The 12,225-nt window shown below is 38.1% G+C and overlaps 1 protein-coding gene across 1 annotated transcript in view; it reads right to left on the bottom strand.

Moving 5' to 3' along the window:
- The window catches only part of klhl13 (kelch-like family member 13), a 54,111-nt gene extending 44,938 nt beyond the window's left edge, over positions 1–9,173 (bottom strand). The window contains exons 1-2 of the mRNA XM_034683507.1: positions 9,077–9,173; positions 6,170–6,240 (exon numbers count right to left, since the gene is read on the bottom strand). Coding sequence (XP_034539398.1) covers positions 6,170–6,222 — 53 coding nt within the window. The 5' untranslated portion in view covers positions 6,223–6,240; positions 9,077–9,173. The remainder of the gene's footprint in view (positions 1–6,169; positions 6,241–9,076) is intronic.
- Positions 9,174–12,225: the final 3,052 nt, after the last annotated feature.

Below are 12,225 nucleotides of genomic sequence, written 5' to 3'. Positions count from 1 at the left end.
AAACACTTACCAAGAACAGAACAAATATACATTTGTTTCTGCCTTGGTTAAAGTGTTTTGCTGATATAATTTTGTTTTATAAAATGTAAAAATGTTTTTTATCTTTTGTAAATTTGTTATGTCCTTCAGGGCCACCGTAGATAGGAGCACTTTAGCCTTATCATTTCTCTAGAGGAGGTAATGGTGCTACAGATTTAAAAACTGGCTTATCTTTTAGTATTCAAATATTTCAAACTTGGACTCAAAAGCAAAAATTCACAGATAATTCTGTAAATGTCTTATTAAGATATCAGCGCTTTCATTTCTGAAACAGCTGTGTTGATGGCTAAACATGAAAGACAGCAAGAGAAACTTTAACTATTCTAGAGCATTCCACGGTGCATCCACAAGTAGTCAGCTTTCCCATATTCAATAAAAAGCCATAAATGTGGACCAATACAGTTCAGCAAGCACATTCATGTTTAAGGACTTTTGCTTACTGCTAGAAAGTGCCAATACTCATTTCAGAAACTCCACAGTGTGGAGCGATACAACTCCCAGGGCCAAACTGACAGTTATCAATACAGCATAAAATGTACTTTACAGGGTGAGAATGTGCCTGTGGACGCCTGGTGTTCATTAAATCATGTTTGGATTTATTATTAGGCTGTGCCATTACTAATCTACAGGGCCGACAGCTTTTGAACAGACAAAAATCAGTTAACAAAATGTCAAACTAACCCCCCAGGAGCCAGCACTGCAAAATGTTTATGCAACTTTAAAAAGTCCCTGTTACACTGCCTGACTCGTGTGTAAACATCATAGAGGTTGAATCAGTGAAGTGAAGACATTTTGCTGCTGAGCTGGGTTCAGAGGTAGAACCGTACTGTAAACGCCAGAGCTGGCAGAACTTACAGTACAGTGTGTGTGTGTGTGTTTGTGTGTTTGTGTGTTTGTGTGTTTGTGTGTGTGTGTGTGTGTGTGTGTGTGTGTGTGGCTCCCTCTGTAGTCCTTTTATTTATTTATTTTATTTACACGACAGCACTTTGTCATTACACTATTTTACTTTAATATTGATCCTGCACCAGTGTGATATTGGTGTCCCAGTGTGTGATTTTACAGCGTGTTATGTTATTGCGTAAGCACAAGAGGCGGGATCAAGCTGCAACCTCCAGTCTCAAAATGTGAAGCCAAGTGTTATAAACTGCAATTCATCGAGAATCCCCTTGAGGCTGGCTGCAGAAACACCGGAAACCACATAGACATGAATGGGAAAAAGGCAATCTTTGTAGAATTAATAAACATGTTTACAGCCTGGTTCAAAAAATGTCTTGGCTCTACGTAGCTAATTTCTCTATCGTCACACACTGTACGGGGGTGAATTTTTTTCTAACGCGACAGTTCAGAAGATTTTAAGATTACAAGTTTTTGCCCAAATAAGGACCTGACTGACTTGACTCCCAGACGGGAACACATAGCTGTTGGCTAGGAGACTCAAACTCCACCTCTTTACGTCACAATATGCCTGGCTTGACGATTGGCTTCAAAACAGCGCTCAGGAACAGATGGGTGACGTCATGGATACTACGTCCATTATTTATACAGTCTATGGGCGGGATGTGTAAATATATAGCCGGAGCTTTACATAGACACACATGGGCTGTTCCGCCCTACCATCTACACTGGTTCACTGACTTAAAAAAAACTTAAACGGAGGGAGGACATATTCCCACCGTTACGCCTCCACTAAATCTATATAATGAGTGAGATATTTGAGGGGCGTAAATAATCTGCCTTGAACTAGCTATGTGAAAAAGGGCTTTTTCTTACATGTTTCCCCTCTGGTGCTTCTGCAATGCTGAAACACTGTAAAATCACATACAGGGACACCCGTATTACAATGGTGTGGGGTTTCATCTCATGTCAATAGTACACAGGTATATAGACAGCAGAGCTTCATTACAGGGATGCAGCAGCTACCATAACAGCCACAAGTCAGCAAACAACAACCACCACTTGTATTTATACGCAATATAAGACGTAAAGCTCTGAATCAGAATCATCTATTTCCCCTCACCTTAGCATCATTCACAGCACAAACTGGTTATAGCTCTGCCAACTGAAACTTGATCAAGTTGAGCCTGCTTTACATTTCAGATGAGAGACACTGAACAAACACGCTGTAACACAACATACGGATGTTTGATGTAAGGTGTGATTTAAACATGAGAGGAGTGACAGCTCCACTCACAAAGCGACCAACTCATTAGATAAGTCCAATCACCTGTGCCTAAATAAGTTTATTTTAGATGTATCCTCAACTGTTTTTAATTCATTCCCTAAAATAGGAAGACAGGAGTAATCAGATAATTTGGGTGTGTGGTTCACCCTGGACTCCTTCAGGGCTGTGTTATTCCAGAGAGGAAGGCTTCATTCAGACTGTTGTAAGGCCATATTAAAAAAGGGGTTACAGATGGCCGATTAATCAAAAAGAGAAAAAAAAAACTAAAGAAGCTTGAGCAAAAAACTTCAAAAGCTGCATACATCCCCACCCCCACAAAGCTGGCAAATCCCAGGATGATATGGCAGCAAGAATCAGATTGTTGGTTTCTGTAAGCACAGAAACTGTCAGACGCAGCCCCCGCACATGTGATGGTGGAAAGGTCTGAGGAGAGGAGGTTGTTGAAACTATTTGACCTCCTGGTGAGAGGATACAGGTGCTTTAACACTCGGGTCATTGAGTTGCTTACCACCAACTCTCACATTATTCTAAACCCTAGTATCATGTAATATTAAAGAGCTGCAATTAATGCTGTACCACGAAAAAGAAGAAAACAGAAAGTGTCATGCCTACGGTCTCGCGCCACTTTCATCAAATCAATTAGATCTGTTGGATTATTGTGCTAGAGATTAGAAAACAGCAGCCTCTGATGGGATTTGTAATTCTATAAAATATGCGAGGTCATGTGAGGTAGAAGTCAAGCTTTAGACTGTAATAAAGAGCATTAAAATTTGGGTACAGCACCCTTTCTTTGCCAACTGTTGCCAGAGTCAGCATGTTAAAGCTAGTGTAAGAAGAGCGTATATCTCTAAACTCGATAAGCAGATGTGGATGAAGCAATCTGCGTTCTGACCTGTTGGGATTAAAAAGCTGCGTTTGTCCTGATAAGTTGTGCTTGTGTGAGATTCATAATATGCTGCATGTCAGTACAATGGCCAGTCTGTTGGGGATATTCCTGCATATGACATACACCTGACCTCTCCTACAAAACAAACCCCACGCAACCCCGTACTATGATGGCTGCACTGACAGATTTCTCCCCTCGGGCATTATGAATGCAAGGAAATATTGAAGCAGCTGACAGCAACATTGTTTATATGTTGTTTATAAAACTTTCCAGATTTGCTGTATGGAGTCCCTGGGGAAGTTAGCTTATTTACATAGATCCTGACGTGATCCTTGTGTATTCTTCGATCACCTACAGCCCCATCTTTATGACAACATTGTCACATTACAGTTCCCCGTCTCCACCAGTTTCTCTCCCAGCTTTCACTGCAAAGGGCAGAATGACCTTGCCTCCATACTGCAAGGGCATTGGTCATGCTGTCCCTTCTGTCAAAGCCTATGGGCTCAGCGCCAAACCTGTTACACTCAGTTCTACAATTAAAACTAAATCATACACTTCCCATAGAGAAATCTATTTTTAAATAATGCCTGTAGGAGAAGCACTCTTTGTTTACTGAATTAAAGTGAGCAACAGGTTGTACAAGTATCTGTTATTGATAACTTATGCTGTTGGGTTCTGCACTTTCTCCTCTAACTGTCTGACCCCCAGATCTCCTGCAGGTTCTCAAACTATTCTTCTGCAGAATCAAAATACATCACCGTTGGAAAGAGATAGCAAGTGCTATGGTGTGGTTTGTAGGGTCCTAAAAGTCCTGTTGACGTGCGAACCAAGCGGCAATCTCCGGTCTTAAAATATGAGTGCAATGCGGAAGTGCTAAAAACTGCAATTCATTGAGGATCCACTTGAGGCTGGCTCCAGAAGAACCAGAAACCACATACACACCAATTCAAAAAGACAATCTTTACAGCAGAAATAAACATGTTTACAGCCTGGTACAAAAGACGAGTGTAGTCTGCATAGCTCATTTCTCTATCGGCACACACTGTAGGGGGGTGAATTTTTTTTTTCCTAACGTGGCAATTTCGAAGGTATTTAGATTAAGAGTCTTCCAATGAGAGGCACAGCTGACTTGATTGGCAGGCGGGAACACTGTAGCTGTTGGCGAGGAGGCTCAAACCCCACCTCTTTATGTCACAATAACTCAACAGCAGCAATATTGCTCCAGCGGCCGATTGGCCTCAAAAGAGCGCTTCAGAAACAGATGGGTGATTTCACGGATACTACGTCCATATGTTATGCAGTCTATGGTGCGAACACAACTGACTTCTGCAGCTTTTTTGTTTGATACTGCATTGGAAGTCCAGATAATGGTTCCTAGATTCAATTAGATATACTTCATAGTACCAATGGGGAAATTTGCCATGGGCAATGGTGAAAAAGAAATATACGAGTCAGTGATGTAACATAAAAGTAAACAACACAGCAGACAGACAAATCAAGTAGAGTCTAAATATGCTGGATGAAAATAAACGATTCAGTCTTTAGAAAACAAAGAAAGGCAAAGAGGGTTGTGACAGTAAAGAGGGACTGTCGGCAAACAGTTCGGAATATGCCAACATAAGAACCCACAACCCTTTCAGATGTGGATATCTGACACAAATGAGTTTGTTCGTTCTTTCTTTGTTTCTCTTTCTTTAACCAGGTAAAAGACTCATTTAGATTTAAAACCTCTTTTTCAAGAGTGACCTGGCCAAGACGGCAGCACAAAACAAGTCACAACACACAAGCACAGAAAACAACACAGTCATGGTTTCGCATGGTTACACGATTACACAGTGCAATCACAAGATCCAATTGAGCTTGTTTCTCTGTCTTTTATGATTGACTTGAGTTCCCCCAGAGTTACAAGATGTGTCCGTTTCAAGTCCTTCTGCACATCATTCCAAGTAAACGGGGCGGAAAATTTAAAAGCCTTTTTGCCCAGTTCAGTTCTGACTCTCGAGACCTGCAACTGTATGATGTCCTGAGAGCGTAGGCCATATCAGCTGAGGTTTCTACACATGTGTACACACAAGTATGTAGGGAGAAGTCCAAGAATAGAATTATAAAAAAAAAAACAGCCAGTGAGAGAGTCTACGACCGTACAAAGATGGACAGCGTATAAGGAACAGTGATGTATATGATAGCTGCAACCGGTAATAAAACGCAAAGCACAGTGATATACAGTATCTCATTTCTTTATAAACTGATCTGAAGCATTCTGGCAGGAAAGCGTGGATATTTTTTAAGCCAGTTGTTGATGCTCTTGACTCCCTGTCACACACGCACTGCAACCCTGAACCAAACTTTCCCCAGAGGCGTCCTACGAGAGAACATAAATGCCTGTATCACCTGTGAATCAAGCGCCAGCTGCTTCGCATGAATTCTGTGTAGTGTTCAATTGAGAGTCTTTGTGAATGCAGAAGGTCACTGTCTGTACATTTCAGAGTGAGAGTGCAACAGGTCTTTTTCTCCTCAGACACCACCCTTCTTCCTCTAAATGAACAGAGGATTTCTAATGGTTGAGTATGGGTCTGACACAGATAATATCCTGTTCTGTGCTACCTGTGTGAAATCAATACTCAGCACAATGTAGGAGTCGATTCTCCAAAACACTACTCTGAGTTCATGTAGGAAAGCAGTCTCAGACTATTAGACGTTCTTAAGACAGGTCATTGAGCATTGCAGCCGTATTGCTTTTCTTTCTTATAATCTTATCAGGGATTACCTGATTAACACCTCCTGCTCCAGGTGGAAGCCATTTAATAGCCAGGGCCGATATCAGTGCTGATAAATGGGGCACTGTTTACAGTTTAATACTTGATATTTAAAATAAGTTATTTTCCTGTTTGTGGTTAATCTCATGTTGAGAAAAGAAAAGCTTGAATGTTAAATAAATGTGGAAAAAAACTTTGTATTTGCTGGCAAAGTTGTGAGATTAAAAGAAAAGAGAAATGTGACAAGATGAAGGGATTCAATAAAGTTATTCAAATTGATGACATAAGAGACGATGAGACACTAACCTGTCATGCAGTCCGATGGGCATCGTCTCCCCTCTGTGTACAGGGTGCTCCATACCCTCGCCAAACCACACCTCAAAAACACAAAACAAAGTTCCGTCAACAATCAGGATTTCTTTCTTGAAAGCAGACCTAACAGCACAAAACATTTCATCTCAGAGAGGGAAAAAAACACTGTCATGTGAGGTTTTAATGCATCACTTCTAAGTAAAAGTTATGTCTGCACTAACAGAAAACACTTCAGTTTACAGTACATATAGTTTATAAACAGAGATAACCCTTTTCTAACAATTAGTCATACATATAAGTGTTCTGAATCTGCTGCTTTATCAGCAGAGAGAAACGAAAACAAAGTCACTTTTACAACAAACCACAAGGAAATCTCCCCCCAGCTTCATGCTGTCTGAAAACAAGCTAAACAGCCAAAAGGATTAGTTTCCTCAACTAAGATTTACATTTCAATTAAATTGCAATTTATTCATCAATACTAACATTTGTATATAACTAGTCTAAATACGCACTTACTATTACACCGTTAACTCGCCTCATGAACTGGCCTGCCTGCTTACCCCATCTCAACCTGACTGAGAACTTGTGCTCAATAATAATGGAGATAATTTACAGTAATGGCAAGAAATACAGCTCAAAAGAGCATCTTTTGAAAGCCATACAAAAGGTGCATTTCGACCAAGAGTTCCGGGGTCTTTTAGCCCCCAGAACTACTTTCCCTGGAACTAAAAGGTTCCTGAGCCCCCATTGTTGTCTGCGTTTCGACCGCGGGCTGAAGTCCCGGATAGATTGTGCAAATCAGTCCAGCGACATAAGGGGGAAAAAAAATATATTAAATAGTATTTTGAAATCTTAATAAATAACTTAACTAGTATGCATTCCCAGGAACTCTCTCTGTGTTTCAACAACTGTGTAAACTCCACAAACACTGTTATGTTCAGCCAAAAGTCCCAGGACCTTTGAAAAGTACTAACCCCAAAGCAGGGGCTTTTCAGGGGGAGATTAACTACCCCTGAACTCAATCTAGACCCTGGTTCTTCTGGTCGAAACGCATGTAGTTCAGGGGTAAAGTCTCTAGTTCCAGGGTAAAAAAAGTGACTTGAAAAGTGTAAAGAAAACTGTTGTTTTTGTTGAAGTTTGAATACAGTTGTAGTAAATATTATTATTTTCAATCAATAGAACGTTTAAAATGGTGCCTAAAAAGTTTTTAATTCTCACAAGTTATATGCTCTCATCACCAACTTGCATAATAATTTGGCATGCTCATGTCTGCAGATTATGCATTTATTTAAAAATACACGCCAATGTACATTGAAAAGCACAATTTTAACCACACACAGTTGAAGAAATATATTCACTATCTGACTTCATGACAAATTTGAAAACGACTGTTGACATAGTTTTTAAAATATTTGCAAAAATGCAACTTGCTTAATAATTTGGAACACGGTGTATATCAGGCTTCAGTTCATACACAATGATTTACTTTTATCCTGAAGGTAAACAACAGACTTTAACTCCATGTCATCACTTACAATTTATTAAACATACACAGCCTGTGGCTTTACTACTTTCAGGTAAGGTACAGCATTGTACTGTAGAGAATATCATACACATCATATTTTGTACTTTTTAATTCTCTTGATGTAATAACTGTATTTAAAATAATTGTTAATTCTGTATATTCTTATGTTATGTTATATTATATTTTCAATATCAACTATTGTCTTTATGTGTCAATTAAGTATATTTTTTATTAATTGTTGACATTAGAACACTATTTGGGTGGAAGCTTCAAATAAGCTCTGAGTTTGCTGCCTCTTCCTGCTCAGTATATTATTTACCTTTGCTCTTTTTTGTGTGTGTATTTTCTTTTAATTGTGCAAATAAACAAACATAAAGACACATGTTAAATTGTAAATGGAAAATATTTCAACACCAGCTGGGGTCACATGCTGAAGTGTGACAGTTGCATGATAAGTCTAACTTGTTGCTTTACACAGAACTAGGCTAATTAAAGCTAAAAATACCCTCCTTGTGTTAGCTCACAGAACAATGTCCTTTTATATTTAGACTCTCAGCTATAGTTGTGTGTGGAAATGTAAGGATGTAATAACATTGATCTGGGTTATTTATATAGAAAGACACCTGCTCCACGCGTCCATTTTGGATGAACAGTTTAAGCTGTGTTACTGGTAACTGTTTGCTTTCTTGTTGTGATGTATTAATAAGTTAATGAAAAGATGTGAAACAAGACTGCTTTCCTCCTGTAGTATTGCGCGCTGAGCTATCACTCGGACACGAAGTCAGAGAGGTGAACTAAGTCCCTTTAAAGCTTAGGAGTGATACATGTGGGGGAAACTTAAGTTCACGACGAGGTAGCCGACCTGCTTGCTAGCAAAGGTATTAGGCTGTTATCTATTAAAACACTCTTAACATTTACCCTGACTTCATACTTGTACTGTCCCAAAAAGAACCCCTTCAAGAACGAAGCTTTGCTATGTTCCTGGCCATGTTGCCTGATCAGTCACTACATCTCCATTGGGAGCAGGCTACAGCTAACTAGCCAAGCTAACCCTTTAATGTTAACACTGACTAGCTTGAAATAACGTCAGTAGCTGAGGACAATTGACAGAAAGGCTGTCAAGTAAGTTACATCTCATTGTCGTCGGATTGCTGTATTGGCTCAACTAAAGACGGCGGTAACCACCGGGGACGAAACACGAGTTAGTTGGGTGACTTATTAGTTAGTCTGGTTGGTAGGTCTGCCACCACCACCAACAAATGTCTCTGACTGTCTGTCAACCTGAAAGTTTCAGCTAAATACACTAAATACGATATTAATATAATCATACACAGCTTGAATAAAGTCTGTAAACTTTTAAAAAGAAGACTTCATACCTTGAACAACGAGAAAACGTTAACTAGCGTCCTTGTTTTCCTTCCAAGCCCTCAAATCCACTTATACCCACTGGAACCTCCTATCCTGTTTTATCCAATCAGCGTGTTGCTTACTAGGACAGCTGGAGCATCCGAACTTCCCATTGGTTGAGGAGTATGGCAATCTTTTCTCATTGGCTCAAAACTTCCGTTACTAAAATAAAGTGGTTCCAAAAGGGGGAGTCGTCTTTCTATGAAGCTGAAACAAATGTGTGCATTGATTTGATCAACAGCAGGATTTTTTTAATTTTTTTTTAGGGGAGGGGGGGCAAATTAAGACTGTGTCCTTCACTGTGACTTAGGTTAAAGATAGAACTAAGGAATCCCTGACCCTGTTGCAAGTATGAACTTACAGGGAGCAACAAACAGTTTAGAAGTTAGTGTTAAATGGATGAGGGTAATTTGGGTAATGCAGTCTACAGTAGGGGCATGTGATAATAATCAGAATAGCAGAAGTATTACATTTGATGTTTATTATTGAGGTAAAAGAAACTGAGATGTCTTCATGATGTACATCCCTGAGGGAGCAGGAACTCCCTTTAAAATGTAGAAACAGCATGGCCTCTTTGTAGTCACTATTTAGATAAATATTAATCCTAATTGAAATCATAATAATAATAATTCATAGGATTTATATAGCATTTTTCTTAATGCTCAAAGTCGCTTTAAATAAAATAAAAGCTAAAATAAAACAGGTAAATAAAACAGGAGGACAGAGGTCATGTGTTGTATGCTTTTTTGAACAGGTAGGTCTTGATTATAAAGAAAATATTTTGTTAGCTTTTTCTTTATCTCACAAGTGTCTGCACACACTTACACATAAACTCCAACCCTCTTCATTAAGAAGCTTCCACAACAACTGAAAAGGGCATCAAGTTACACAATGCTGAAAACTAATCTATAGTAGGCAGCTAAAAAAGTGTATTTAAAGTGATACATCTCTGGATGCATATCTAAAGGTGACCATGAAATTTGATCCATCCTCAGATTTCCAGACTTGGCACATGTTACAAAATGACTTATTTGTTGATTTTCATATTTTATAACGCATAACAATTCTCTTTAATTGTGTTTTAACACAAGAAAAGTTCAAAATCCTTCAACCTATTAGTTTATATCTTCATTTAAAACACAAACAATAGGGTGAAGTTAAACCAACTGTCATTTTTTTTTGTTAGAAACCTCTTATAAAGTGAGGGGTTACTATTTATTATAAAAGCCTACTCTCAAAGAGCATTACGAAACACATCATTTTGTGTTGAGCTGAGAACATTTAAACAAGAGTGATAATTGTTATATGTTTAATTTACCTCAACAAAAAATCAAGGCCTTCATTAAAATGCAGCCAGGTGCTTTTCCTCTGCCATCTCCACCCTTTGTCCTTTAAAAATATCAGTTAAAATGTCAGCTCAAGCTCAATGAACTAAGCCATAGATCTGGAATAAAGAGTGCTTTTGAATAGTCTTCAAATCCAACAGAATTTTCTTTTTTAGGTTACTGCCTTCATTATGTGCGAATGAATGGGATCTAGAGCTACTAATTTATGTGTGTTATCCACCAATACTGACATCATGGTTTTCTTAACAGAAGCCTCGAACAGTAAATAGAATGTCCATTATTCTTACATTGTATTATTAAAGGTTAACATTTTTTAAATGTAACTTTGTATCATCCTCAATGTTTAGAATTATTCAGATTACCACTGTGGGCTTACTTCAGGTTGCACACATTACAAGGAGCAAAAAAGAAGCCAAATAAAGCTAGGTAGCACAAATATGAAGAGATTTAGTGAAAGAATAGGCTGAACATAAAAATATGTTAGGGTTAAACGTGAACAGAATTGGATCCTGGCAGAAAAAAAGGAAATGTTTGAACTGTGAAATGAATATTGATTTAGGACCAGAGTGAAGTTCAAGAAAAACAAAGGAGAACATATATACACAAGGAAGGATCACACAGTAACTCAGACAGATTTGAAATAAATAGTGGGGTGTTAAAGTGGACTATAAGATAATCATACACAAAAGTGGATCCACTTACATACAGTAGGATATCAACACAGCTGTGTTTGCGAGCCAAATAACAAATTCCATTAAACGAACTAACGTAAAAAGTGTCAATAGGTCTTTTTTATTAGGCTCTTAAGAGCTGATATCTTAATAAGTAGCTTCTTATCCTCTGATAGAAATTTGCCAGCCATTGAAAAATACTGCTGCAAGTGTACTCTGTGTATTAAATGAACACATATCTAATACATTTCTACTTCTTGAAAAACAACAGGTTGATAACCATAAAAAGAAAATGTTTTTTTTAACTGACTGTCATGATAGTGATGTATCTTTCCTTTGTGATTTTCTGAATATGGAGAGATAGTTGTTCTCCTGTGAGACATGTACCTGTAACTAACTGTGAATTACTCTTGTATCATTCCACCATTGATGTCCATACAACTTTAGTGTCTATATTTACAATGTTTTCCCTATCTTGGTCTGTAAATCTCTTTATGTTCAATTTTAAAAAAAGAAAAACAAAGGAATACTTCCTGACTCAGCATCCCATGTCACAAAACTACGGAGGAGGATTAGGGCAACTGGAAAAAATAATAATAATCAAGGTCAACATTTGTCTTCATTATTATTATTTTTCTGAGAAAAAAGTCAGAATTCTGAGATTAAAGACTGAATTCTGGGATTAAAGTCAGAATACTGAGATAAAGTCAGAATTTTGAGATTTAAGTCAGAATTCTGAAATTAAATAATTCTGAGAAAAAAGTCAGTATTCTGAGATTAAAGTCAGAATTCTGCGATTAAATAATTCTGAGAAAAAAGTCAGTGTTTTGAGATTAAAGTAAGAACTTGAGATTAAATTATTCTGAGAAAAAAGTCAGTATTCTGAGATTAAAATCAGAATTCTGACTTTTTCTCAGAATATTAACAGTTAAAAAAAATGTACCCTCATTTTTTTTCCAAATGGCCCTAATCCTCCTCCGCACAAAACAACACACCCCTAGTTGTGCCATCATTTTTTTCTCTGCTGTTCTAAAATCCCCCTGTAGAGGGCAATAAAGTCTCTAAATCCACCAGCACTGTACTGACAGAGCAGCAGAAGAA

The sequence above is a fragment of the Notolabrus celidotus genome, chromosome 5 (genome assembly GCF_009762535.1).
Source record: "Notolabrus celidotus isolate fNotCel1 chromosome 5, fNotCel1.pri, whole genome shotgun sequence".
Taxonomy (NCBI): domain Eukaryota; kingdom Metazoa; phylum Chordata; class Actinopteri; order Labriformes; family Labridae; genus Notolabrus; species Notolabrus celidotus.
The sequence above is the reverse complement of the archived record's forward strand: the minus strand, read 5'-3'. Positions and strand labels throughout refer to the sequence as shown.